This window comes from Heliangelus exortis, chromosome 3, assembly GCF_036169615.1.
Source record: "Heliangelus exortis chromosome 3, bHelExo1.hap1, whole genome shotgun sequence".
NCBI classification, from domain to species: domain Eukaryota; kingdom Metazoa; phylum Chordata; class Aves; order Apodiformes; family Trochilidae; genus Heliangelus; species Heliangelus exortis.
In genome coordinates this window covers 81,401,133-81,426,577 of record NC_092424.1, presented here as the reverse complement: position 1 = coordinate 81,426,577, position 25,445 = coordinate 81,401,133, and the positions used below count along the sequence as shown (strand labels likewise).

The following is a 25,445-nucleotide window of genomic DNA, read 5'->3' as shown; positions in this document are numbered from 1 at the left end:
AGCGGAGGCAGGGCCAGGCGCTGCGAGGGTGGGCGCGGAGTTGGCGGCGGGGCCGGGGACAGTCGGTGGCGGTAGCGTTTCGTTCCGGCGGAGTTTGTTCCGGACGTGGAGTGGGAACGGCGGTGGGAGGTGAGAAAGCGGGACCGGACGGGGTTCGGTTGCGCTTCGCGGCGGGTTTTTGCGTGCGGGAGTTTGCAGCGGTCGTGGCGGAGGCTGGAGGGGGGTGTCCTGGACCAGGGATGGCAAGCGGGGAGCTGCGGGACGCGGTGAAGGTTTGGAGTTAGACTCTTCCCTCTCCCTACTCAGCCAGCGGAGCCGCCGGCCTGGTGGAGAGGAGAAGGCATAAGATGGAAGCGGAGCAAAACTTGTTCCGCCGTGGGCACCCCCTTGCTGCCTCGGGCCGGGGCCGCCCGGGCCAGCCACGTGTGAGGGGCAGGGGGCGAGGCTCAGGGCCGGGGGCGAGGTTCAGGGCCGGGGGAAGGCGGGTGGGCGCGGGCGAGCGGAGCCGCCCCTCCCCGCCGCTGCCCGCTCCTTTTCCTCCCCTGCTGCAGGTCTCGCCGCGGGAAGCGAAGCGGAGCCAGACCCGCCGGAGGGAAAGCGCCTGTTCCCCTAGAAGGGGCTGCCCGAAGCAGGCATTGCCCTGGCGGGAGCCGTACTCCTCCTCGCCTCGCCGCCCAGAACCGAAAGCGCCCGGAGGGGAAAGTTGAGTGCGGGGCCGGTCCGGACGCGATGCCGGGGCGCGGCGCGCTCTGCCTGGGGCTGCTGCTGCACGTCCTGCTGGGCTGCGACTCGGCGCAGCAGCCCGGCAGCTGCCCGGCCCCTTGCGTGTGCTCCGAGGCAGAAAAGACGGTGAAGTGCGTGAACGGGAACCTGTCGGCGGTGCCGCCCGACCTGCCGTCCTATGTGCGCAGCCTCTTCATCACCGGCAACTACCTGGCCCGGCTGCCGGCCGGCGCCTTCTCCGCCCAGCGCCTTCTCGACCTCCGCGCCCTCAACCTCAGCGGTAACCACCTGCGGGCCGTGGAGGCCGACGCCCTGGCGGCCCTGCCCGCCCTGCGGCAGCTGGACCTCAGCGGCAATCCCCTCGTCACCCTCAGCCCGCGGGCCTTCGGGGAGGGCGGCAGCCCGCTGGAGGAGCTGGCCCTTCGCGGAGCCCTGCGCGACCACGGCGTCCTCCTCAGCCTGGCTGCCATGCTGCAGTCCGGGGCCCTCCTGAACCTCAGCCGCCTGGAGCTGGCCGACAACGGGCTGGTGCTGCTTCCCGCCGGCATGTTCACGGCCTTGCCCGTCCTGCGGCAGCTGGACCTCAGCAACAATTCCCTGGTGGGCTTGAGAAACATCTCCTTCCAGGGGCTGGGCCAGCTGCAAAGCCTCGACCTCAGCAACAACTCCCTGGGGGTGCTGAGAAACAGCACCCTGGCCCAGTTCCGTGGCCTGCCTGCCCTCAGGCACATCAACTTGGGCCGAAACACCTGGGTCTGTGACTGTGCCATTGAGGACCTGGTGGCCTGGCTCAAGGAGAGCGACCAGGTGGAGGGCAAAGATGGCCTGACCTGCTCCTACCCTGACAAGATGCTAGGCAAAGCCTTGCTGAAGATCAGCAGCTCAGACCTGAACTGCTCTGTGCCCACAGACGTGCCTTCCCAGCTACAGACTTCATATGTCTTTTTAGGGATAGTGTTGGCTCTCATCGGGGCCATTTTCCTCCTGGTTTTGTATTTGAATCGAAAAGGCATCAAAAAGTGGATGCACAACATCAGAGATGCCTGTAGGGATCACATGGAAGGCTACCACTACAGATACGAGATCAATGCAGACCCCAGGTTAACAAACCTAGGCTCCAACTCTGACGTCTGACAAAGCTCCGTGGGCATGGGGCAGTGCACAGTAGCTATGCATGAAAAATAGACTTACGCTTTACCCTCGTGCTTGCTTCCCTTTCCCTGGAGAAATCCCAGACTTGCTTGTAACATCAGGGGGAAATGCCCCCCTCCAACATGGCTCAACTTTGTTCTGAGACTCTGGGCAGCTGCGCATGGCATTGTGCTGTATGTAGGAAACAAGCTGCTGCTTCTTTTCCCTCTTACCTGTCTGTACTTGTGGGAATTGGTTTTTTTCAGGCTATCATATGAAAAAAAAGAACATCTCTGATGTTACAAAGCCACCAGAGATTATAAAAAATATTACTGATGCAGACACCATTCAACTAAAGCTGCCTCAACTTTTTGGGAAAAAAATGTTGCGTTCTTCTGTGCCAGTTTTCATCTTGTATATGAATTGTGATTACAATTCCATTTGACAGACTAAAAAAACAAGCTTTAAAAAACAAACTCCTTTTTAACAACTCCTCCATTACTAAGAAAGAAATTAAATAGTAAGCATGCACAAAATACTTTCTAGTTTTACATGATGGGAAACTCGCAATCTCAGTAAGGCCCTTACTATTTTGTAAAGTATTTTTTGATTGCAGTTTATGTGAAAAGAGAGGGCTTTTTATAGGAACTGCATCTAAACCCCATCTGAACTGTTCAATAAACACTCTTACAAGAACTACTGGGCTGAAGTTTGCTGGTCAATGAGAAACTTATGGACATCTAAGAATGTGGATGGCTTTACAGTCTCTGAAATATTGTAATCTGCAGTAGTAATCTGAGTAAAATTTTAGAGAATTGTGTATCTTAGAGAAATAACTTTTCGACAGTTCTGTGAAATATGCCAGGAGAATTGCACCAGGCACTGACAAGCAGTGTCACTTGGCACAAAACCCCCCCAGTCTGCTCTCAAATCAACTGCAAAATGTCGGGACGTGCTGGGGTCCACCTTGCTGTGAAGGTACAAGCTGATAGAATTTTCACAAGGTCTTCTCTACTGAATCAAAAGAAAATATTTCATATTAAATTGTGTGTGTAAGAAGGTAAAATTACCCAAATGAAATTGTTTACTATATAAAAAAACATACTTTGGTGTCCTGAACTAAATTAAATGCAGCTCAGTTGTGTAGTTGGTGAGCTTGAGGCTTGTAAATGAATGCAGCATTTAATTTATCAACTGCTTCCTGATTAATTTTAAACTCTCGGTACTCGTGAAGTTCTGTAGTGATCTACATCAACTAACTTGATGGAACTTTACATTTATCTTAAAGGTTATAGTGTATTTTGGTAGTGTATGTTACTCATGCTTATTACTTGCTTGGGAATGCATTTTCTCATTAAGAGATAAAAAGCATGCAAAGAAATACTTCAGAAATGCATCATTTAATATGCAACTAGTGACATATGAAGAGGTTAGCGAGAACCTTTCAGTGACCCAGTAATTAATGCATTTTTTCTAATACATCCATAGGTTCTTAATGAAAAAATACACCAGCTGTGTGTGATGTGAATTGGTATCTGTCAGCATTTTGTGGAGCTTTTTTTTCATTGTTACTTGAAGCTCTTGAGCATCTCTAAAATCCTATGAATTACTGGCTAAATTCCCTTTGCTTTCAAAAGTGACAGTATCTCATTATGTATATATATATATTTATATATAGGCCCTTGGTAAGAGCTCATAAATATGAAATAATCCTTAAAGTATCAGGAGAAATATATTCTGTTTTGGGCATCGGTATTATTCAAATGCATTTTACTCTCCTTGCAACTTCAGACAAAGCAAGTAGCAAAAGTTCATTCAGACTAATTTTCTATTGCTTTAAACTGGCTTTATTTAAAAGGATTGATTTATTTTTTATGTAATTTTTACTTTTGCCTCAAAAGTAAAAAATAAAATATTAAGTTCAATTAATGTTTTGATAAATCAGTGTATTTTACAATTATTGTAAGTTAAGCGATAGGCAGTTTCTCCTGCTGTAATTTAAATGTAAGAGCAATATCTGGCAAGCAGGTACAAATTAAGTTTGTGGATTCTAAAAAAGCAGACTGATGGCTTGAATGCTAACTGCCCATATTTTAAGAACAATTAAAAAAAACCCTAGTGTGAGTAACTATTACTGTGCAACTATGCAAACTGTTCATACTTGGTATACATAAGATAGTTTATGTGTGAAGCTAGAATTTACAGAAGCTATGCAGTATGCTTTGTTGTATTGATCACTTCAGAGATTATCAACTTAAACTTATTTGTACAGTGCCAAGAGGAGTAAAGCATCATCCTTGCTTAAGATGTTCTGTAATATACCAGATAAGAGATGTACAAACCAAGCCATTTCTTGGGCAATCTCTTGAGTTTTGTTAACAAATACTTTAAAGCAACTACAGTAAAAGCAGTTATCTGTGATGTGTTAATGTAACAGCCATGTATTTACAGAGCTGTGCAAGGATAGGCAGCACCTTTAATCCCATTCTCTCATTGAGGGACTTAATATTTGTATAGTGAGCAAGTGTAACTGTTGTATTAGACCTATTATTCTAAAGATTTATTATTATTTTTGTATCATATAAAGTAATTGTAATAGAACTTTATTAGAGATCTGGTGACAGCTACTTTGAAGTAATTTTTGCCATTTGCTTACGTGTGTATTTATTAGGATGTAACAGTTAGCATGTGTCAGTATTGTGCTGAATAATGTTCTCCAACAGTGTTTGACCAACAATGAATGCTCTGGTGTTTTGTACAATGCATTTGATCTTAAATCCCCTTCCATAAACAGTTCTTGAAATTTGTTTTTGTTTCCTGTCACAAAAGAGTTACAGTGGTACTTAGAAGACATCTAAAAAGTAGCTCCCAAGTGCTTCAGAACTTGGTTAAAAAGTATGCATTTCAAATAACATTAGTGTAAGGGTTGTTCTGAAGTACATTTTATAATCTTGCTCTGCTTTGGCACCTGAAATTTAAATTGATTACCATTTCCAGAGCAGCTTAATTAGCAAGGCTGTTTTATTCATTCATTTGTTCTTCAATAAAACACATGCAGCATTAAATGCCTCTAAAATGTGTTTTGTGTGCACAAACCCCCAAATTCTGTATGACATGGCTGTCACTGATGTGTTTCATAGAAAATGTCTAGACTAAAGTAGTGGGCAAATCTTTGGAGAAGGCTGAACAGCTAAGAAACAGAACGGAGAATTTATCCAGGGTTCAACTGCTTTCTTAAAATTAGTTCTAGTTGTAATAACCTTAAAATTGTCTTAGAAAAATAGTACAAGGAATTGATGAAGTTTTAAAATATGTTTTCGTGAAGTACTTGGGATAAGCACTGTTGCCATGTAAGAAACAGAAATTTCCCCAAATCTTTATATTAGACTGTCCAACATTATTTTTTTCCCAGTAAACCATTACTATCAGTAATCTCAACAGGCAAAAAGTAATTTGAAGTCCTGCACAACTGCTTTAAATCTTTTCATCCAGAGTAATTTACCTTTTAAGTAGTGGTGACAATCCCCAGTGACATGCCAGCTAGTGAAGCAGTCTGTTCACACCTGTATTTGGTTGTTGACTGAGATGTCACTGAAGACAGGCAAAATAGTCAAAATATGACTGCTCTTAGGATCCCAACTCTCATTATTCTACCAGTATTTTCCCTCTGGTATACTCTGCTCTTTATGCATCTGCATAATTTCCTCTTCACCTCATTTTCTCAAATCCATTAAAAGGAGTATCATGAATCTGCACAGGTAGAGAAATCAGTCTGACTGCACCCATATTTTGAGGTTTAGTGTCTTCATTTCCCTTTAAGCTTTATAGCGAAAAAGAGTGTTTGTCAAAGTGGACAGAACGAAAATTTGATACATACTTTTTCTTTCTCTTTAGCAGCTGAATATTAAAGAAGAAACATTCATTCTCAGCATGTAATGAAGGAAAATACCATTTGGTAAGAAAAACGTTTCAGTTTCAAGCTTCCAGATGACAATTATACTCTTATGAGAGAAGGTTGAAGGGGAAAGCACATAAAGGAGAAGGAGATATAATTTCTAATGGATCAGCACTGGAAATCACAACACTAGCAATAGGAACAAGTACTGAGTCTGGTCATGTTTAGTGGATACAGTTCTAATTTCTTCTTGTTGCTGTAAATAGAAACACTTCGCTAGCAAGTGGAGTGCTGTCCTTTTGTATTTGTAGCACAGGTGTTTCCACTGACATTTTTGTGGGATATAATCAAATATTGAATTTAATTCAGTGTCTACTGGTTTAATCATGATTAGGTCAGGCCCATAATTTAATGCTGCTTTTTTTTTTTTTTTTTGCAAACTTGCTATTTAATACTTGCAAAGCTCTTGCCTTGAAATCAATGAAAGCCCACCAAGGAAGAGAGAGAGCAGTCCATTTAGGGAGTGTAACATTTATTAAGTATTTCACACATGCTGAAAAAAAGAGATGTAAACCATGTGGGAGCAGAGCCTCCTTTGCTGATACAGAAGTAAGTACAGTACTCTGCTAGCTTCCCAAGTCCAAAGAGCAGTAGCAGAAAAGTGGTGTTTTAACCACTACAATAAACCTAACAGCAGTCCTCTCTCATCTGTGAAAAAAAAATAAAAATAAACGCATCAAGCTTTTAGAAGTAAGAATACAGCTTTGCAGCATAAGTATGCCCTTAAAAAGGGCTTTTGCTTTCTTGATGGTGTTACAGTTTACATATTGTCACATCCTTGGAAAATCTTGTTATGCCAAAAGTCAACTGTCATGTAGGCAAAGCTTGAAATCAGGACTTGCATTTCCAGTGTTAGCCTAAGTAGAGAAAGGGAACAATTAAGAAAATTAAAATTGCTGCTTTAGATGGTCTTTTCATGTTGCAGTTAATAATTAAGTGCTTGCAATTATTTATATTTTCAAAGTATTCACTAGATATCTTTTCCTTTCTGATGACAGACTAACAGATTTGTGTTTTTAATAATTATACGTGAAAGCATCTGAATAAAATAGCAAAGTTATTTGAGTACATACAGTGTATTTGAGTACATACTGCTAGAAATCTCATGCTCTAGAATGTTGCACTACTCTGGAAATCTTAGGTGTGCAAGAAACTGCTGTAACTTTTTCAGTTTGAAGTTTTACTTCATTAAAAATCATTCTCAAAGAAAAACTCAATAAAATATTTACCAGATTGCTTATAAATATTTTATGTTCACCCTGTTCATTTAATTACTGTAAATCCTTACAGATGTTGAGGTCTTTGCTAAGCATGTAATTGTAGTCCTTATAGCTCAAATTGATGTTTGTGCTATGAATTTGCATGATAGAATGATGAAAAAGCAACTTCCATCTAGGTGGCCTGGTTAATTTTTTTAGGAAGAAGTTTGGTCAGTGAATGTAAGCGACTGTGTTTTAGTCATTATTTTGAATGTGATTCAATAAGGTTTTTTTGGTTTTTAATATATGCAGTATTGATTTTGAAGTTAGGTACCAGTTCTAAATTTAACAGTAATGGATTTTCAGGCTTTTAATGACTAGATGAAACTGTGTTTTAAAGTCTTCAAATACCTATTTACATAGTGAAATACAGAAGCATTATTATTACTGATGGTGTGAATTTTCTTACTGTGAAGGAACTATTAAAGAAAAGTACTGCTGAAACAGAGAACAAAGGGTGAACTCCAGAAGAAAAAAGCATTCTGGTGGCAAACTTTTTTTATTCTTACAATATTTAAATGCATATATTTGGGATTTTTTATATATGTAATGCATATATATATATATATATAATTGGGAATTTAAAGGAAAGAATGATATTTCATCTTCTTATAGGTAGCTAGTGCAAAAGTCTGATGTTGAGGGGATGGGGTGATTTCTTGGGGCTGTCCCAGGATTATAGCTGATAACTTGGTTAGTCTTGTGTCTAAGTTACTTTTATTGGGTTTTTTCACATTCTTGGGACACCTAACACAGAAGGATGTTTGGCTTTACACATGACAGATTGATCTGTCCTAGATTTTATCTTGGGACTGATCTGTCTTAGTATCTCTCCACAGCCTACTTCACATATTCCATTTGTTCTAGTAGAAATTTTATCGATGGCATAGCCCAGGGTAGTGTGTTATAAAATCATGGGCATTTATGCAATAAAGAACTCATTTGTCAAATTGACATTATCAAATGTCAAATAGACATTTTAACAGAACGTGGTGTATAATTCATGCTGGAAATGTAAAAGCATCACGTAATGTCAGTGGAGGATTAAAATAAGCAAAAATATCTTTTATTGCAAGAACTCTGTAAGAAGTCATGAACTGACACAGCTGTGGGGCATCTGAGCAATTTAAGCTTGTTTTGAAGGAGGAAAAGGAAGCAATTAGTATACTGACAGTTTTCTTCACATAGCTGTCTTCGTATGTTCTCCTTAACAGCTTATGAACAAATGGTAACTGAATCCTGTAGATATGTACAGATTTTAATCCATTTAAATTAGAGGCTTTTTACCCCAGAGCTTTTATGCTTCCTTGTTTCTAGGGGGGAGTGCATTTGTTAGACTGGAGAACACTTAAACATCAGAAAACAAGAATTTTTATTTTATATATACCTCCATGCATTTTACACCCACCCACTCCTCCCCCCCATATATACATCCTGTAAAACTTGGAGATTGAATAGGAGTAGATTCCAAAGTACACCAGTCTCTCCAGTTGGCTAGCTTAGGGACCTGGTTTTTCCCATACATTGGAAAGGGGACCTGAGTGTCTAAATGGAGCAGGTACACTTCGGAGAAGACCTTATGACATGTTTTGTGTTGCTTCAGACCTGGTGTGGCCACCAGCAGCAAGTTAACACAAGTTGGTGCTGAGTGGCCAACACTTTAGGGTTCTGCATTCTAAGTAGTTTAAAAGGCTTGATTTTCAAAAGTTGTTGAACTTTTTGAAAAGTATACTGTTTTCCTTTTAAGATTAATTGAAGCAACTGTGGAAAAAGCAATTTTCAGTGGGAAAAGATGTCTGGTATATATATATATGAGAGAGAATTTAAGTGCTTCTAGGAGCTTTTGAAATTCCCAAGTCTTTGTTCTCTGTTGAGATCACGGAGATCTCTGCAACACCGTCTATGCACAGCATCAACTCTTCTTCAGCTCACTTTTCTGACAGGATAGTAAAATGCCACTGAAAATAGCTCTGCCAACATATTATTCATTTGTCAGAAATGCTAAATATGCATAAAACTGGGATGCTGAAATGGTGATGCTGGTGTATGTGCTGTTTTATGAGAGTGGGAGATTTCTATTGCAATCTCTTACGGCACCTCTGTTCCGATTCCTCCTTCCTGCAGCCTCGCGTACACCCCAGTATGCTTGAAATTGAATCAGGTGATTTTAGGATGTGCATTCAGCAGATGGTGGTAATTTCTTTATATTACTATTTATATGTGAAAGCCCTTATTTTGGGTGCATGCAAAGAAATACGTTCTTATAATTTTAAAATTTTTAACAAAGAAACAAACTCACTGGAGCAAGCCTGGTTTTGTAACTTACCTGTAAATCCAAAAAAAAAAAAAAAAGCCCTGGTTTTTGAATTTGCAAGGGACAGATGGATGTCTTTCAGCAAGCTTGAGAGTCAGTTCAGCAGGAATTCCATTTTAATCCAGGAAATTATGACACTGAAATTTGTTGCAAGCAGAGGAGTGACTTGTTCTTCATCGTAGTTACGCAGGCTGTGCCTCTTCCATGAAGCAGCACAAGATGTTTTATCTCTTAGGTTTCCAGGGAGACTGTCACAATCCAGCAGGGGTTACTGTTGTTCTTAATAAAGCTCTCTAGATTTTGTAATTTTAGCAATTTTTCTGATCAAAATCACTGAGATAGCAGATAGGACTTGATAAATGACACCAAGTAACGTGAATTGATGTAACCTATTTCAAACACACAGAGGTGATGCTGTCGTGCACCAGCTTAGAATAGGTGATACTGGTGCTTTCACCAGCTAGCTTTGTTTTAAATGACAGGAGAAGACAGAAAACTGAGGTTTAGTCACAGTAGAGAGCTATACAAACTGCCCTTATCATTTAGAAATTGCTACAGAATAAGGGCGATATAAAAGGTTTTAGATACAGGTGTGAAGCTTCACCTCCACGACAAGAATTTTAGGTTTGTTTGTGTATGATTTGTGTAGCAGTGCACAGAAAACTGTCTCGTCTGTGGTATAGAGGGAGATGTGGAGCAAACAACTCTAACATAAATCAAATAGGCAAAAAACTTATTTCTCCAAATAATAATAGTTACTGATCTCCTTACTGATGAGAAGTGAAGAAATTTTGCTCACAGAAAAACAGTGGTGTCACATGCTTGTTTATTATACTTTCATCACTGTTATGCATTAGACACTATAAACACAGAAGCACTGAGGCAGTATTCAGGGTGGAGACTTAAAAATAGTACAGAAAAGCTTCTATGGACCCTCCCAATTTCATTTTCCATTATTCTGCCATGCAAAGGGGCAAAGTAGAAAAGGGATGGTCTTCGGCAGAACAAACTCTTTAAGAAAGAAATGTAGCAGAGCCAAAAATTTCCTGTAGTGACAGTGTTTTTGTCGTTTGTGAAAGAACGATTTAGCAACTTTAGTCAAGCTGAAGTAGAGGAAGGTATGGTTTCTCTGAGAAGAAAGGTTATTTAGGTTTATTCAGGGCTTGGCATTGTTGGAGCCACAGCTAATTCACACAACATTTAATCTAGGTCACCAAAAATATCAATGCCAGATTGTGCTATACGTTTTTTTCCCCAGTTTTATGCTGCAGTCTGTGTCTTCCAGTAATTCATGAAGCACTTGTTCTCTCCTTCCTTCCAGAGGGAAGTGTGTACACTGGCTGAGGTACAGTGGGTGCACCCACTTGCCTTATGCTTCTGAGAGAAGTCATAAGAAAGGTAAAGCACCTTGTACTTAAAGCAGGAAGGTTGATTAGCTTCTTGATTTTTCCCTAATTCCTGAATGAATAAGTTCTTTTGGAAACCCTGCTGCGTGGAGAAAGTTTTGTCTCCTGTGCAAAAAGATTTTTTGTTTGCTTCAGGAGAAATTAGTAGGTATATTCTTCTCCTCTTTAATTTAGTGCTAAGTGTTCATCTTTCCATAGGAACATAGCAATTGTAAAATTTTCTTTTGCATCAGGAAGTAGAACATAAGCTGTGTGTAAATTTGGGAACATGATGAAATCCAGAAGAAAAACATTTAGAAACAGTAAAAAAATAAAAGAAACCTGCCATTTGAATCAATTTTCAAACTATGTCACAGTAAATAAACTCCCTCCATAAGCATCCTTCTTAAGGTTACACTTTTGTGGACATCCCCACTGCTCCTTATAATGGGAGCAACACTCCAGGCAGAAACCTGGGTGTAATCATAGAATCATAGAATTGGCTGGGTTGGAAGGGACTGATATAGTCAGTCCCTGGGGCAAAATGTTTCAACAGCAAAATGAGGTTTGCACTTTGATATTGGCTGCATTCTGTGAATTTGCTACCAATTTCTGCAAGATTATAGACCATACGCAGAGCTCTCAAATGGGGGTTTCCTAATAAGCCTGTGGGGTTCTCTCCCTCACCTTTGCCCTCTCCCTCTCCTCTCCCAACGTGCCAGATCCTTATCTCGTGGTGAAGAAGACAAGAACTCTCTAACCTGAAACTGCCAGTCAGCTCCGTATCTCCCTCTTGTCATAGCAGGTAGAGCTGTATGGCACACAGAGAGTTTATTCCTGACTGTAATTTCAGTTTATCGAGGCAGATGGTACTGCCTTAGCCTCCATCACCCTGACTGAGCAGTGTCCCACCCTCCAGCTAAACGAGTGTGAATTTCCTCTTCTTACCTCCCTGCACACAAAATATTTGTACCTCAGGGCTGGTTTTAATGTCTTCTCTGCATCTGCCAAAATTTAGTATGTGCTGATCTGAGCTTTGCAGTTTTAAGTGCATGAGGAATATGAGGTAAAACAGAGATGTCCACACACATTTGGACGTGGTGATCTTAGGGGTCTTTTCCAAACTTAATGATTCTACCTTAGTCATCTTGTAGGTTGCTGTCACTACCTTTAAAATGCAAGAGGAAAAATCCCCATGCCCTTTTGGTTCTCAGATCTTCACCTCTTAATGGCACAAAATAATTTTATACATTTTCAATTTGTATGTGTATATGAATGTATATACATGCATGTTAATATGTTTTAAAATTTTAAAATTCTTACGGCTTTTACATATGTATCAATACACATGCTTGCTGTATATAGGTGGGCCTGGACATGCAGTTCTTGCTGGAAACTAGTATTTCAGTTTTATCTTGCTCAGGATTTTACAAATAATGCTAATTAGAAGCATTTAGAAGCATTAGAAGAATATTTTGGTCATTTTTTTTTTTTTTTTTTTTTAAGATAAAAGAAATAAATCCTAATGTTTTAGAACAAATCATTGCAGTCAAGTTTGCAATAAATGCTTTAGATAACACGAATGATAGCACAGGTTAGCATGGCAAATTTTAGCATCTTTTAAGTCTTCTGACTAGCTTTAGAATTCATTACTTGTTAAACAGTCAGACAGAAACCTATCCTGGTGAATAGTTTAGCACAAAATACTCCCTTGCCTTCACTTTGTTTTTATTGCTTCTTCAGCATGAGGAGTCTTCCAATATTTTTACTCTTTTTTTCTCCTTAAAATCTGTATAGCTCTGTCTCTGACAGTTTGCCTCCAGATAAGAAGAGCAAGGGACTGGGATGTTATTGAATTTTCTGAACACCAACGGGATAATTATTAAGACAGTATCATTTGGCAAGGGGGGAGTGGGTGTTTATGCTCTGTGAGAGGGTAACCACATGGTTACTGTGTTGTTCAGGTGTCAGGTCCTACTTCTGTAACGTGAAAGGGTCTCCATCTTCAAATGCAATTGGGGAGCAAGGGTGAAAGATGGCTTAAGACCCAGTGTTGCTTTTGTCCTGGATTGCCCTTCTGCTGGGCAGTAAAGGAGAGAGGCCTCTGTGTTATGCCAACACCTCACAGCTCTCAAGAGCCATTGAGTGAAGGAGGCCATGTAGCACATCGTGTAATGGCATTTTGGCCTTCCTGCATCTGGGGCCATGGCACTGTCTGTGGGCTGGCAAAGGAACAATTTAGATACTGGAGGTTCTCTCTACCTTGCCAGGGACCCATGTGTGGCCAGTTATCCTGGCTTTGTGGCTGTTTTCTACAAAGTGACATAAAAAAGACTGATGACAGGAGGAAACCAGAGCTCCATCCTTTTTCCAAAATCACAAAAATGTAACCTGGGGGGTCCCGCAGTGGGGCACTCCAAAAAAGAGAATAGGAGATTCAGAGGTGTTCTGTTGAGCCCTGGGGATGAATCATTCTTGGCAGAGATAATTTAGATTTACTCAGGGAGACAGAGCTCCAGTGGTGACAAAAATTGTTCTGTGGTGTAATTTTTACTAGAGACTCATGAGAGACTCTCTTCAGTCTATCAGTTGCCAGTTTCCTGGTAGCACAAAGTAGTAAAAAAAGGACTGCCTTTGAAAAAGTGGGAGGAAAGGCACTATGTACCCTGATTTTGTTTGCAACTTTGTTTTTAGTACTGTATACTACAAAGAAGAACCAGAGTACAGAAAAAATGAGGATTTTGTGAAGGTCAAATGATAACTTTTATGACTGAACATTAAAATAATGTAGGAATAAGTAGATGTTAAATTAGGAAAAAGATTTTTAGAAGCATGCCATCATCTTTTATTGTTAGCTTTTTGGTAGCTTTATCCTGCACTTCCCCATTGCCTGGTACATTGGGTTGCTATTCTGTGTTGAGCATCTAAATGCTACTGCAAAATAAATAATGGTAGTGCTGTGCAGGGCAATCCTCTTCACTTTCTTTGCTACATCCTCAGTAATGCTTACTGCTTTAAGAGCATCATTGCTTTTGAAATAGTGTAACAAATCCCCAAAATGCCTGAGCCTCCTCCTTCAATACTTAGCGTGAATTAAATCGCACCTTGTAGGCACAAAGTACTCAATGTTATAATAGGGCTCTCCCAGGAAAGAGATTTTAAAACCAGACAAGTTGAGGCAGGCCTAAGAATTCTTCTTCAGACAGCTAAATGCTGCATGCTAAACTGGGGGAAAGCCTCCAGCTTAATGCAGAGATAGCCAAGTTGGCTCTAAATGCATTGCTTTGTGTACAAGAAGTCTATCTGTGGCCATACAGGACTCTTTGTAAGAGAATTTACTCTGACAGAGACACTAACTCTTTCAAGAGCAGCAACAACAAAAAATACCTTCCTTTTTGCCATAACAATTCTTAAAAAAATATTTTAAAACTAGTACAGGACAGAACTCTGGTACAAAAATACTTTAAAAAACATTTCTATTTAGTGACCAAGAATGAGGTTATAAGAAGACTGCAATGAAAGAAGATGAAAGCAGCCTAGATGCTTTAGATTGTCCTAGAAATAGGCTTTCTGCTGGAATCCCACGTCCCTTCGAACATCATCAGGAGCCCAAGGCTCCTTGTCAAAGTACAGCTCCACCATGCCAGATTTCCTGGGGATGGTTGGTGTGCCCAGTCCCTCTGCCACTGCAGCACCTGTGCTCTTAGCAAACTCCCTGTGAAGGACGACAATAGTGAAGCAGATCTTGAGCTTTAAGAAATAATTTGATGAAATGATCTATGTAAGAGACTTTGCAGAAACCTCTGAGGAATGCTCTGGCCCTGTAAGTCTTAAGGACTGTGGATGGTGTGGTTTGAAGTATTTCTGTCAAAGTAACATAAACACTTCCCTGCTTCTCTTTCCTTTACTTTCTTTCACATCCTTCCAAATTGGCTAATTTTATGCAGAGATGGCTGTTAGCTGTAACAAATATTTATCCTCTACAGGAGCTGAGATCTTGAGTACAGGGCAGCCCTTGTAAGCAGGCATTTGAGTGAGGCAGGTGTGCAGCTGCTTCATTCCTCCCTTTTTTTTTTTTTTTTCCAGCTGGCCACCTTACATTATGCTTCTCAGAAGAGCTGAACTTCCCAAGGTCTGTTTCTGTGTATGGAATTGTAGTAGGGCTCCAATGGGAGCTTCTGAAGGGAGCTGAGAGCTCAGAAATATATATCCAAATACTTAAAGCAGGTGACTTCTCTGAGCAAGCTATTCACATTTCTGGCCAGCAAAATAAGCTTGTCCTGAACTTTGGGGAGACACACACACAAAGTAGCAGTCTGTTTTGCCAAGCAAAAAACGGCTTAAGACACATGGGCAGGATAAAAAAAAAAGGATAGTATTCCCAAGTCTTCTATAGTGTCTTGAAAATTTTGAATCTGCTCCAAAGGAAAAAAGCTAGACATGCTTTCTACAGACACCGTGCCTCAATGACTTGAACTAGGTCAAGTACATTCTGTTTATGATCGTGTAGCATCAGTGGTACTTTTTAATTCATGAGGGTGAAGGAAGGCTTAGAGAGCATGTGATTCACTTACATTACTTACTCTTCTGTGAGAGCAGATTGTAATTTGTTGAATTCTTCTAAACCCTCACTAGATGCTTAATGCAATGAGCTGCTAACCCAGCTGTTAGTACTTTTTTTTAGTAAAATGAGATTAATACACTCCTCTAATTCTACAATTTAAGTCAGATTTTTAGTCTTTCTTATCACCCTAAGGCTTCAGTAAGTCCCAACATTAATCTCACGATATGACCACAAATTCTTAAAAATTATGTCATACAGCTGAATATGATTTGCACATCAAATTCTGAAAAAATAAAATTTGCTTTCCATATGCAGGTTTCAAATTTATTTTTAAAATATATTATCATTGTACACATATTATATGGATGCACCCTCCTTTAGGAATCAGACCCAGCACTAAAGAAGAGAGGCTGAGGTATCTCCATCCCTAGAGATGTGCTGGTTCTGGACATGGGCACCCATGGGAGGAGACACACCCCAACGGGACATAGAGGCCCATCCATGGGACACACAACCCCAGCAGACACGGTCACCCCCCCATGGGACACACAGCCCCCAGCGGACATGCAGCTGGCACAGAGGTACAGCAGGACACGCACACCCATTCTGGGATCATTCCTGCTTTATTGGAGCCTGGGCCGCAGTGGTGTGGCGGCACAGAGATGGTGGTGGGCAGAGGTGTTGGGAGCCCTGGCTCTGCAGACACCCAGACCAAGGGTCAGCTCAGCTTCTTTGTCTGCTTCTCCCCCCACGCCGCCGGCTCTGCCCACGCTGGCGCCTTCTGGGCCTGGGCTGGCGATGGCCCCTCTCATGTCGCTGGGGCTGAGAGTGGCTCCCAGGCCTGCGGCTGCTGCTGATGCTGCTGCTTTGGAGGCGGAGGCGGCGGCTGCGGCTGTGGTTCCTGGTTCTCTGGTACCGGGCCATGTTGGGACTGAGCAAGTGGGGTGGGTGCTCTGCTTTTATAGGGATGCTGGGGTGGGGCACTTAGTGAAGTCTCACCAGCTGCATCACAGTGACTCCCTGGTGTCACCCAGGAGCATGGTCTCCATGGCTGCCGGCCAGCCCAAGCCCAGTGTGCACCAATGATGTGGCCAAGGCTGATGGCAATATATAGGTGGTATAGGTGATATAGGTGATATAGGTGGCAAAGACACTGTGGTGCGTTGACCTTGTCTAGGTGCTGGTGCCCACCCTAGCGCTCTACCACTGCCCATATCCACTGGAGAAGGCAGAGAAAACATGGTGAAAGTTATCTCTGGGAAGAGATAACTCAGCAAGTATCATCATGTGTACGATAGTTGAAACTCAGGGAAATATGTTTAATTTCGTACCAATTAACAATAAAGTAGGAGAATGACAAATAACAACAGATCTAAATAGTTCTTTACACCCTGCCTCTGCTGCTCCATCCTCATTCTGCCCTTGCCCTGCTCCAGCACAGGGTCTACCCACACCCTCTGTCCACCACTAACTGCTCCAGAATTAATTCTTGCTGTATGGCACAGTCCTTCAGGAATGGACTGCTCCAGCACAGACCCCTCTCCTCAGGGTCATAGAAGCTGCCAGGAGCCTGTTTCAGCCGTGGGCTTTTAACATTATCACAGCCTCTTTGGGCACATGCTCCCACTGTGCTTGGAAGCATCCATGGGCTACAGCTGGGTGTCTGCTCCAGCTTGAACCTCCATGGCCTGCAGACCTCCGTGGGCTACAGGTGGCTGTTTGCTATGCCAGAGAGATTGTCTGGAGACATGGAGATGGGCTGGGGATTTGGAGAAGGGAATGTAGAGATGAGAGTCAGGCCCAGCACAAGAGCCAGCATACTAAAGTGTGTCCATCCCTGGAGATGTGTTTTAGACCTTGATGTGGGCACCCATGGGAGACACAGCCCCAGCAGACACAGAGGCCCAACCATGGGACACACAACCCCAAGGAGACATAGAGGCCCACCCATGGGACACACAGCCCCCAGCGGACATGCAGCTGGCACAGAAGCACAGCGGGACACACACACCCATTCTGGGATCATTCCTGCTTTATTGGAGCCCGGGCCGCAGTGGTGTGGCGGCACAGAGACGGTGCTGGGCAGAGGTGTCGGGAGCCCTGGCTCTGCAGACACCCAGACCAAGGGTCAGTTCAGCTTCTTCGTCTGCTTCTCCCCCCGCGCCGCCGGCTCTGCCCACGCTGGCGCCTTCTGGGCCTGGGCTGGCGATGGCCCCTCTCATGTTGCTGGGGCTGAGAGTGGCTCCCAGGCCGGCGGCTGCTGCTGATGCTGCTGATGCTGCTGATAACGTTGCTGCCGTTGCTGCCGTTGTTGCTGCTTGTTTGGAGGCGGAGGCGAAGGCGGCGGCTGTGGTTCCTGGTTCTCTGGTACCGGGCCATGTTGGGACTGAGCAAGAGGGGTGGGTGCTCTGCTTTTATAGGGGTGCTGGGGTGGGGCACTTAGTGACGTCTCACCAGCTGCATCACAGTGATTCCATGGCTACCGGCCAGTCCAAGCCCCGTGGGGGGACAATAATGACTGCTGCAGGGGTTATCTACCCCATCGTAGACCCCCATGGTCTCTAGGGGCATATACGGTCCAGAGTGAGTTGTCTGTAGGCCCCCCCATGAGCTACAGTGCATTTCAACTTAGAAGACTACCAAAGTTCTGCAGTTTTTTTGCCATTTATCTCAGAAAGTAGACAAACTGAAATCAGGGAACTGGGACACTTTGCTTGCTATATTGTTCTTTGGGAAAATTCATCTCTATGACTTGAGTCTTGCCCCATGTTTGCTCCCACTGACACATGTTTTTCGCTGTCTTCTGGAGGAAGGGTCTGAACTCCGGAGTGAAGAGCTTTGCCATGGGATAGTGTAACTCAGAGGCAAACAGAGAAATAGTCAGACCTTTTAAGGTCATGGGGACATCAGCTTCCTAAATGCCTGAAGTCAAATGAATTTGCAGTCTGCATACAATTCTACCAGTTAAAACCACACAGTTAAAATCCTGTATGGGGGCTGACGTTGGCTGGACAACAGGTGCCCACCAAAGTCACTCTATCATTTCCCTCCTCAGCTGGATGGGGAGACAAACCATGACAAAAAGCTCATGGGTCAAGATACGGACAGTCTCTTAGCACCCTTGGCATCTCCCTCCACTGCACATCATTCCCCCCACCAGGCTTGGGCTGGCCGGCAGCCATGGAGACCGTGCTGCTGGGTGACACCAGGGAGTCATTGTGATGCAGCTGGTGAGACTTCAATAAGTGCGCCACCCCAGCATCCCTATAAAAGCAGAGCACCCACCCCACTTGCTCAGTCCCAACATGGCCCGGTACCAGAGAACCAGGAACCACAGCCGCAGCCGCCGCCTTCGCCTCCAAAGCAGCCGCAGCATCAGCAGCCGCCGGCCTGGGAGCCACTCTCAGCCCCAGCGACATGAGAGGGGCCATCGCCAGCCCAGGCCCAGAAGGCGCCAGCGTGGGCAGAGCCGGCGGCGTGGGGGGAGAAGCAGACAAAGAAGCTGAGCTGACCCTTGGGCTGGGTGTCTGCAGAGCCAGGGCTCCTCAGACCTCTGCCCACCACCATCTCTGTGCCGCCACACCACTGCGGCCCGGGCTCCAATAAAGCAGGAATGATCCCAGAATGGGTGTGCGTGTCCTGCTGTGCCTCTGTGCCAACTGCATGTCCTCTGGGGGCTGTGTGTCCCATGGGGGGGTGACCGTGTCTGCTGGGGTTGTGTGTCCCATGGGCGGGACACCTCTATGTCCCCTTGGGGTGTGTCTTCCATGGCTGCCTATGTCCAGAGCCAGCATACACCTCTAGGGATGGAGATTACTGAGCCTGTCAGCAATTGTGCTGGGTCTGACTCCCATCTCTATATCCCCAGTCTCCATGTCCCAGCCCATCTCCATGTCTCCAGCCCATTTCCAGATCCCCAGACAATCTCTCTGATGTAGCAGATGTGTCCTACAATTTTTCACTACCTGCTCCAGTGTATGTGCCACCCACATAGTGCAGTCCTTCAGGAACAAGGTGATCCAGTGTGGGTTCCTCACAGGGTCAGGATTCCTGCCAGCAAACCTACTCCTATTGTGGGCCTCCCTTCACAGGTCTAGAGTTCTTGAGAGGTGCCTGCTCCAGCACTGTCTTCCTCTGGACCTCCTGTGGGAATTTGTGAGCTATGGCATGGTGTCCTCCATGGGCTTCAGGTGAATATCTGCTCCACCATGGACCTCCATTGCCTGCAGAGGGACAGCTTCCGTTGCCATGGACTTTACCACAGGCTGCTGCCTGAAGCACCTCCTCCTTCTTCACTGATCTTGATGTTTGCAGAGTGGTTCTCACATATTCTCATGCCTCTCTCTAGCTGCTATTGCCATCACACAGCAGTCTTGGTTTTTTCTTTCCACTTCTTAAATGCGTTATCCCAGAGGTGCTACAACAGCAACTGGTTGGCTCAGTGTTGGGCAGTGGTGGGTCTTGGAGCCAGCTGGCCTTGGTTCTATTGGATACAGAGGAAGCTTCTAGCAGCTTCTCAGAAGTCACCCCTGCAGCACCCCCCTGCTCCCAAAACCTTGCCATGTAAACCCAATACACCATGAAGTGAGGTAGTGATTGGAGTGGGACCTTGCTTCCTCACGGCCCTCTGTGGCACAGAAAGACGTGGCTCCTCCCTTCTGTAGAGTATCTTCTAGTAAGAAGCCTCTTTCTCTTCCTTTCTTTGTGCAGAGAGGGAAGAATTTTAGTCAGTTTGAAAGCTTCAGTCAGTGTACTGCCAGACCATACATTTAGCTGTGTGTGGATTTTGGTAATGGGAAGTCTTCAGTAAGGACTGTCCCAGCATTCCTGCAATACATATGTGCACTGTCAAAGTGGCTTTTCAGGATGTTCCCAGAGCAGAAGTCTTTTACAAATAGCAATCTCAGTTCCAAAATGCTACACAAAAACCTTAAGTGGTAAAATAGGTGATGGACAGGAGCCATCAATTCCCTTTCTTCCAGGCATATCACCATATGGAAAAATTGCTTTTATAAGTAGTGGCTCAGATGCTGTTAAGAAGCCAATGATGTCTTAGGTAATCAGGGGATGGAGGTCCATGCAGCAGCAAAGACACAAGGGTTATTAATATCTTATAAAACATAGAAGCACCTGAGAATGGTCATGTAGGACTTAGTGCTTCTTCTCCCCAAAAGTGGCAGGATTAATAGTCTGAAGGGTATCAGCACCAATGCATACAGCATGGGCAACAAACAGGAGGAGCTGGAAGACACTGTGCATCAGAAAAAGTATTATATAGTTGAAAACATGGTGGGATAACTCACGCACTTGGAGTGCTGCAATAGATGGCTTTAAATTCTTCAGAAGAGATGGACAAGAAGGGAGACATGGAGGGGTAGCCCTGTATGTTAGGAAGTGTTTTCATTGTCTAGAGATTAATGAAGGTTATGGTGGGATTGAGTATTTATGGATGAGAATCAAGGGATAAGTCAACAAGGCAGATATCATGGTAAGAGTCTATTATAAAGCATCCAACCAGGAAGAAGAGGAAAATGAAATATTCTAAAAGCAGCTGGGAGAAGTCTCACCATCTCTAACCCTTGTTCTCACAGGAGGCCCAGCCTCCTGAGATTGCAGACAGGGATGGGAAGCAGTTTGAAGCCCCCATAATCCAAAGGGAAACAGTTATCAACCTACAACACCACTTAGACACACACAAGTCTTAAGAAGCCAGAAAGGATCTGAAACTAAAGGATACTGATGCAACTGGAAGAAGTGCTCACCAAGCCACTTTCAGTCACCTGTTATCAGTCCAGGATAACCAGAGACATCCCTCTTCACTGGAGGTTAGCAAACGTCAGCTATCTACAAGAAGGACCTGAAGGAGGATCTGGGAAACTACAGGTCTTTTGCCTCTTCATGAAAATGGTTGTGCCAGTTTCAAGTTGCTTGTGTCATCCAGTGCAAAACACTTTTCCACAGCTATATGAAACAGCATTTCATGATGTAAAATACAGCTCATATTTCAATAGAGTACATCCTCGAGTTTTTCACAGGTAATATTTGCAAAGTACTTAATAAATAAAACTGTAAATGCTGTATTTTTAGACAAATATGAAAATAGTATTAGTCAGTTATAGGTATTTTTGTATATTAATGAAATGCGATGTATTGTGTATATTGTAAAATGTGATAACTTTCTCCATCCCTTTTCATCAGCAAGAAGTGCCTATAGTCTGGTGACCTAAGCCTATTTACACAAGTCAGAGCTCAATGTTTAATGCAGTAATACAACCACATTATGTCGTTCCACCAGTCCTTTTAAGCTCTTGAATAATTAGCTTCCAAGAATTAGCTAATGAATTAGCTTTCATTAATACCTCACCTCTACAGTTACAGAGGTCACCTTCAAATGAAGACAGAGAAGTTTCCAAGCAGTAATTCTAAGAGATGGGGACTGTCCTCATTAATAGTTGTAGATGTTAACTTTGAAGCTTAACAAAGACTATTAAAATTTGAACAGTAATATCAAATTACTTTCTATCTGTCACTTTCAGAACAGGGAAAGTTCTCCCTACCATGATCACAGCTGTATCTAGGATATACTTAAAACCATTCGTATCCTTATTGACAGCCATGCCTTTTACAATGTTATTGCTTTTCAATAATAAAAATATCAGCACAGAGCATAATGTGAGGAGACAAAAGCAAGGAGTGGGATCTGGAGGCTGTGCTGCAATCAGGTCTCACATGAGGTGTAGAGCTGCCTATTGGGATCATCTGGAGCCAGACAAGGGCAGCACTGGTTTCTCCAGAGTGAACTGTTAGGATGGCTCAGGAGGTGACTCCTCTGCCATGCACCCCCCACTTGAATGGTGGGCATCACTCATTAACTTGTCACACTTGCTCAGAGTTCTCTTTTTGATTGAGAAAGAGTTGTGGTGTTAGTCCCAGTAGCCAGAGGTAGAATATTACAAAGAAATTTAAAAAACAAAAAACAAAAAACAAAAAAATTTAAGAAAAATAATTAAATAATTAAATCTCACCAATGCATAATGTAGTTGGGCATCTTGGTGTAAAGCTACTAGGTTTTTCATGTCTGTAAAAAGAGTGAGTGAAAAACAGACCTTCAGGAAGAAGAGGTTCAGTAGTTTATAAAATCCTTTCTTCTTGAAATACAATAACCACAGAAAAAAGACCCCTAGGATGGAAGTGGGAGTTCTCTGTGAAGACTCTTCATGCTGATCAGCAGCGACAAGATGTAAAAAAATACCAGTGACAGAAAGATCACTTCATTTGCAAATAGAATAGTTTCTAAGAGAGGTGTTCGTGCAGCCAAAGACATTACTCTCCTTGCCACTCATTACTGCATAGTTACTGTAAGGGACATTATGATCATGCAGACAGTAAATGAGGAAGCAGGTAACTAACCTACAGACTTGTGTATTGAAGACTTGGCCTCCCAGGGAACAGCATAATACCCTGAGATGCAATATGAAACATTTATAACCTCCCTTTTAAAAGGCTTCCAGAGGGGAAGTTTCAGCTTTTCCATTTTGTTGCAGAATGCTTTGCTGGAAGAAATACACTGTGAAGAAAGGGGTGAGCAGAGAAAGTTAGCAGTAATTAGGCTTTAGGGCTTTGTGTTAGCAACTTTCTTGATCATTTCTACAAACTGAAATATTTCAAATTGATAGAATATGTACAAACAATCATTCCTATTTAAAATAAGAATGGAAGATACTTTGTTGAAAATATTTTGATGATTTCATCTTATGCAGCTGTATCTGAGTTTCAAACCATGCAGTGCAACTACCAGATAAAGCAGAGCTTAATGACATATAAACAAGCAGTTATAACATCTGATATATCTTTGTAGCCACGAAAAGATGGTTTTATTTATTTGCCATCAAAATCTGTATTTAGAGTTAAATTCTATTCCATGTTCTATTCTACAGAGTTAAATAGTATATACAGTTTCCAGTGCATGAATTTACTGTCTCTGTACTGAAATCTCTGACACATGACAAGATGTCAACTTTATTTGGTCTTGCTAGGAAAAGTTAATCAAATATAGTAACAGTGTTAAAAAAAAAAAAGCCTAATAAGAAATGGAACTATTTTCATTTAGTTCTAGCTCTTAGTCTGACATCCTGAGGAGAGAGTTTCATATCCCATCCCAATTTATGCTGAATTTTATCATCTGAAGGCACATATTTAAAAGGAACAGCTTTAAAATATAAATCCCATTTTAATTGTGTTTTAGTCTACCCATGGAGATGCTGCATTTCATCGATTTGATTAGACAATGCCCATTTCTCTTTTGTACCCCCAAATACAAATTTTTTAGTATCACTGGGCAATTTCAGTTGTGCAGGTCAAATACAGACACACAAATTGAACATAAACCAAAAATCCTTCTTCTCTCTCTATCCTGACTCATTCTTCCTTAGAACAAGTTATTATTACTCTGTGCCGCGTTTGTGCATCCTACCCGCACAGAAAGGAGAAGGGTCACAAAAAGGAGACATTCTAACTGCCACTTGTCTCTGTTTTGTACCAGAAATTGTTTTTAATGAGCGTGTTCACTTGTTCCAGGGCAATCCCCACCATATCTCATTGCTCTGAGCAAGAACACCTGGGAGTCTTCAGTCAGGTTGCCTGCACTGTGAGCAGACCCAAAATAGGCTGGTGAAAAATCCCATGATAAATTGCTAATTGGTGTGAGGCACTTCTGAAACATGCACTGGTGGGTTTTGTTATTCTGTGGGCCATGTTTGTATGAGAAAGTTCAGCAAACTTGGCTATAAAAATTTATGACATCTTTGAATGTGTGCAAGAGAAGTGAGTTCATGTGTTTCCTTTTGCAGATGGTGATGGGAACTAAGAGCGTGCAGTACTCCAAGTACAAAAACCCCACAAAGCCTTATGTAGTGTGACCTGTCACTGTCCCCCTACACATCTCTAACAAGGCAGTGGCATTGGCCTGTGCCCTGCATAGTGAACTGCTTCAGCTTAAAAAAAAATAAGATAGAGGGTGTTTCTTATATTCACAAACAATGATACTACATGCTTCTGGGAATTTAAGTCAGAAAATTCTCATCAAAAAAAGTTTAAAAGATTTAATTCTGCTCTCCCCATAATGTAGGCTGAAGACTCACAGTTCCCCATCCTCCCCTGTAGTTCTGGGTTCTTTTATATGCAGAAATCCACTTTTAATTCCCCCCCAGGAGTCTGTAGAGCATTGGTTCAGATGGTGTAACAACAGGAATACTCAGTCCCAGTCCAGAGTAGCCCTAAAGCCAGTGTCTCAGTGGGGATTGAACTGACTGGTGCTGGTGCAACCACAGGAGATGTCCCATTCTATATTAGTCTTACTCTTTTGGTACCAACTGGAGCCAATTAGCCTTGTAGCACAGATTTTCCTTTTACACTTTCCAGTGCTTTTCTGTACTCTTTGCAGGAGTGAGGCAAGCTTGCTGCTGGCATGTAAGGCCCATATATTGAGTTTCTAAGGAAAAACTAAAAAACTAAAAAAAAAAAAAACCAAATCATCTTTCCTGTAGGGTAATGGATGTTTTATTATCGTCTCCTACATTTATGGCAATGCTGTAAACTTTCCTTCCTGGTAACATTTATCATTTATCAGAAGTGACAGAAATGCCCTAAGAAAGGCTTGCTGTGGTGGTTCAGCAGGACAACGTAGTACAGAGGTGCAAACAAGCATGATTTTACCCTGCCCGTGCTTCTCACTGAAGAAATGGAGTTTGAAGGCCCTACATCTTTTCTCCAGAGTCTCTGAACTTGAATATGATACTGCAGTCCCTTTCAATAAAAAGTGGCATAGCAGTAGAAGACAGCCTGTCTTCACTTACTGCACCACTATTTTGTTTTGAGCAACCTGGTCTAGTGAGAGGTGTCCTTGCCCATAGCAGGGGAGTTGGAACTAGAGGATCTTCAAGGTCCCTTCCTACTCATACCATTCTATGATTTTATAATCTTATGGTTCCATAAAAATGCAAGTCTGAAAAAGCAAGCGCTAGAAAAAAATATCCTTTGCTGGGATTCAATAATATGGATTAAAAAGCTTGATCCCTCTAAGCCTGAAGATATTATTCCATCTGCAATAATTTTC

At 42.8% G+C, this 25,445-nt stretch overlaps 1 protein-coding gene across 2 annotated transcripts; it reads left to right on the top strand.

Annotated features, from left to right (window-relative positions):
* On the top strand, positions 1–7,053 carry TPBG (trophoblast glycoprotein). Of its 2 annotated transcripts, XR_011725364.1 has the most exons (3): positions 1–129; positions 552–2,832; positions 5,749–7,053. XR_011725364.1 is itself a non-coding variant. In XM_071741479.1 (2 exons), exon 2 carries the CDS (start codon positions 730–732, stop codon positions 1,855–1,857), a length of 1,128 nt encoding a protein of 375 aa, XP_071597580.1. In that variant the 5' UTR covers positions 1–129; positions 552–729; the 3' UTR covers positions 1,858–7,053. The 2 variants fall into 2 exon arrangements, 1 of the variants encoding a protein (XP_071597580.1); XM_071741479.1 differs by having other exon boundaries at positions 552–7,053.
* Positions 7,054–25,445: the final 18,392 nt, after the last annotated feature.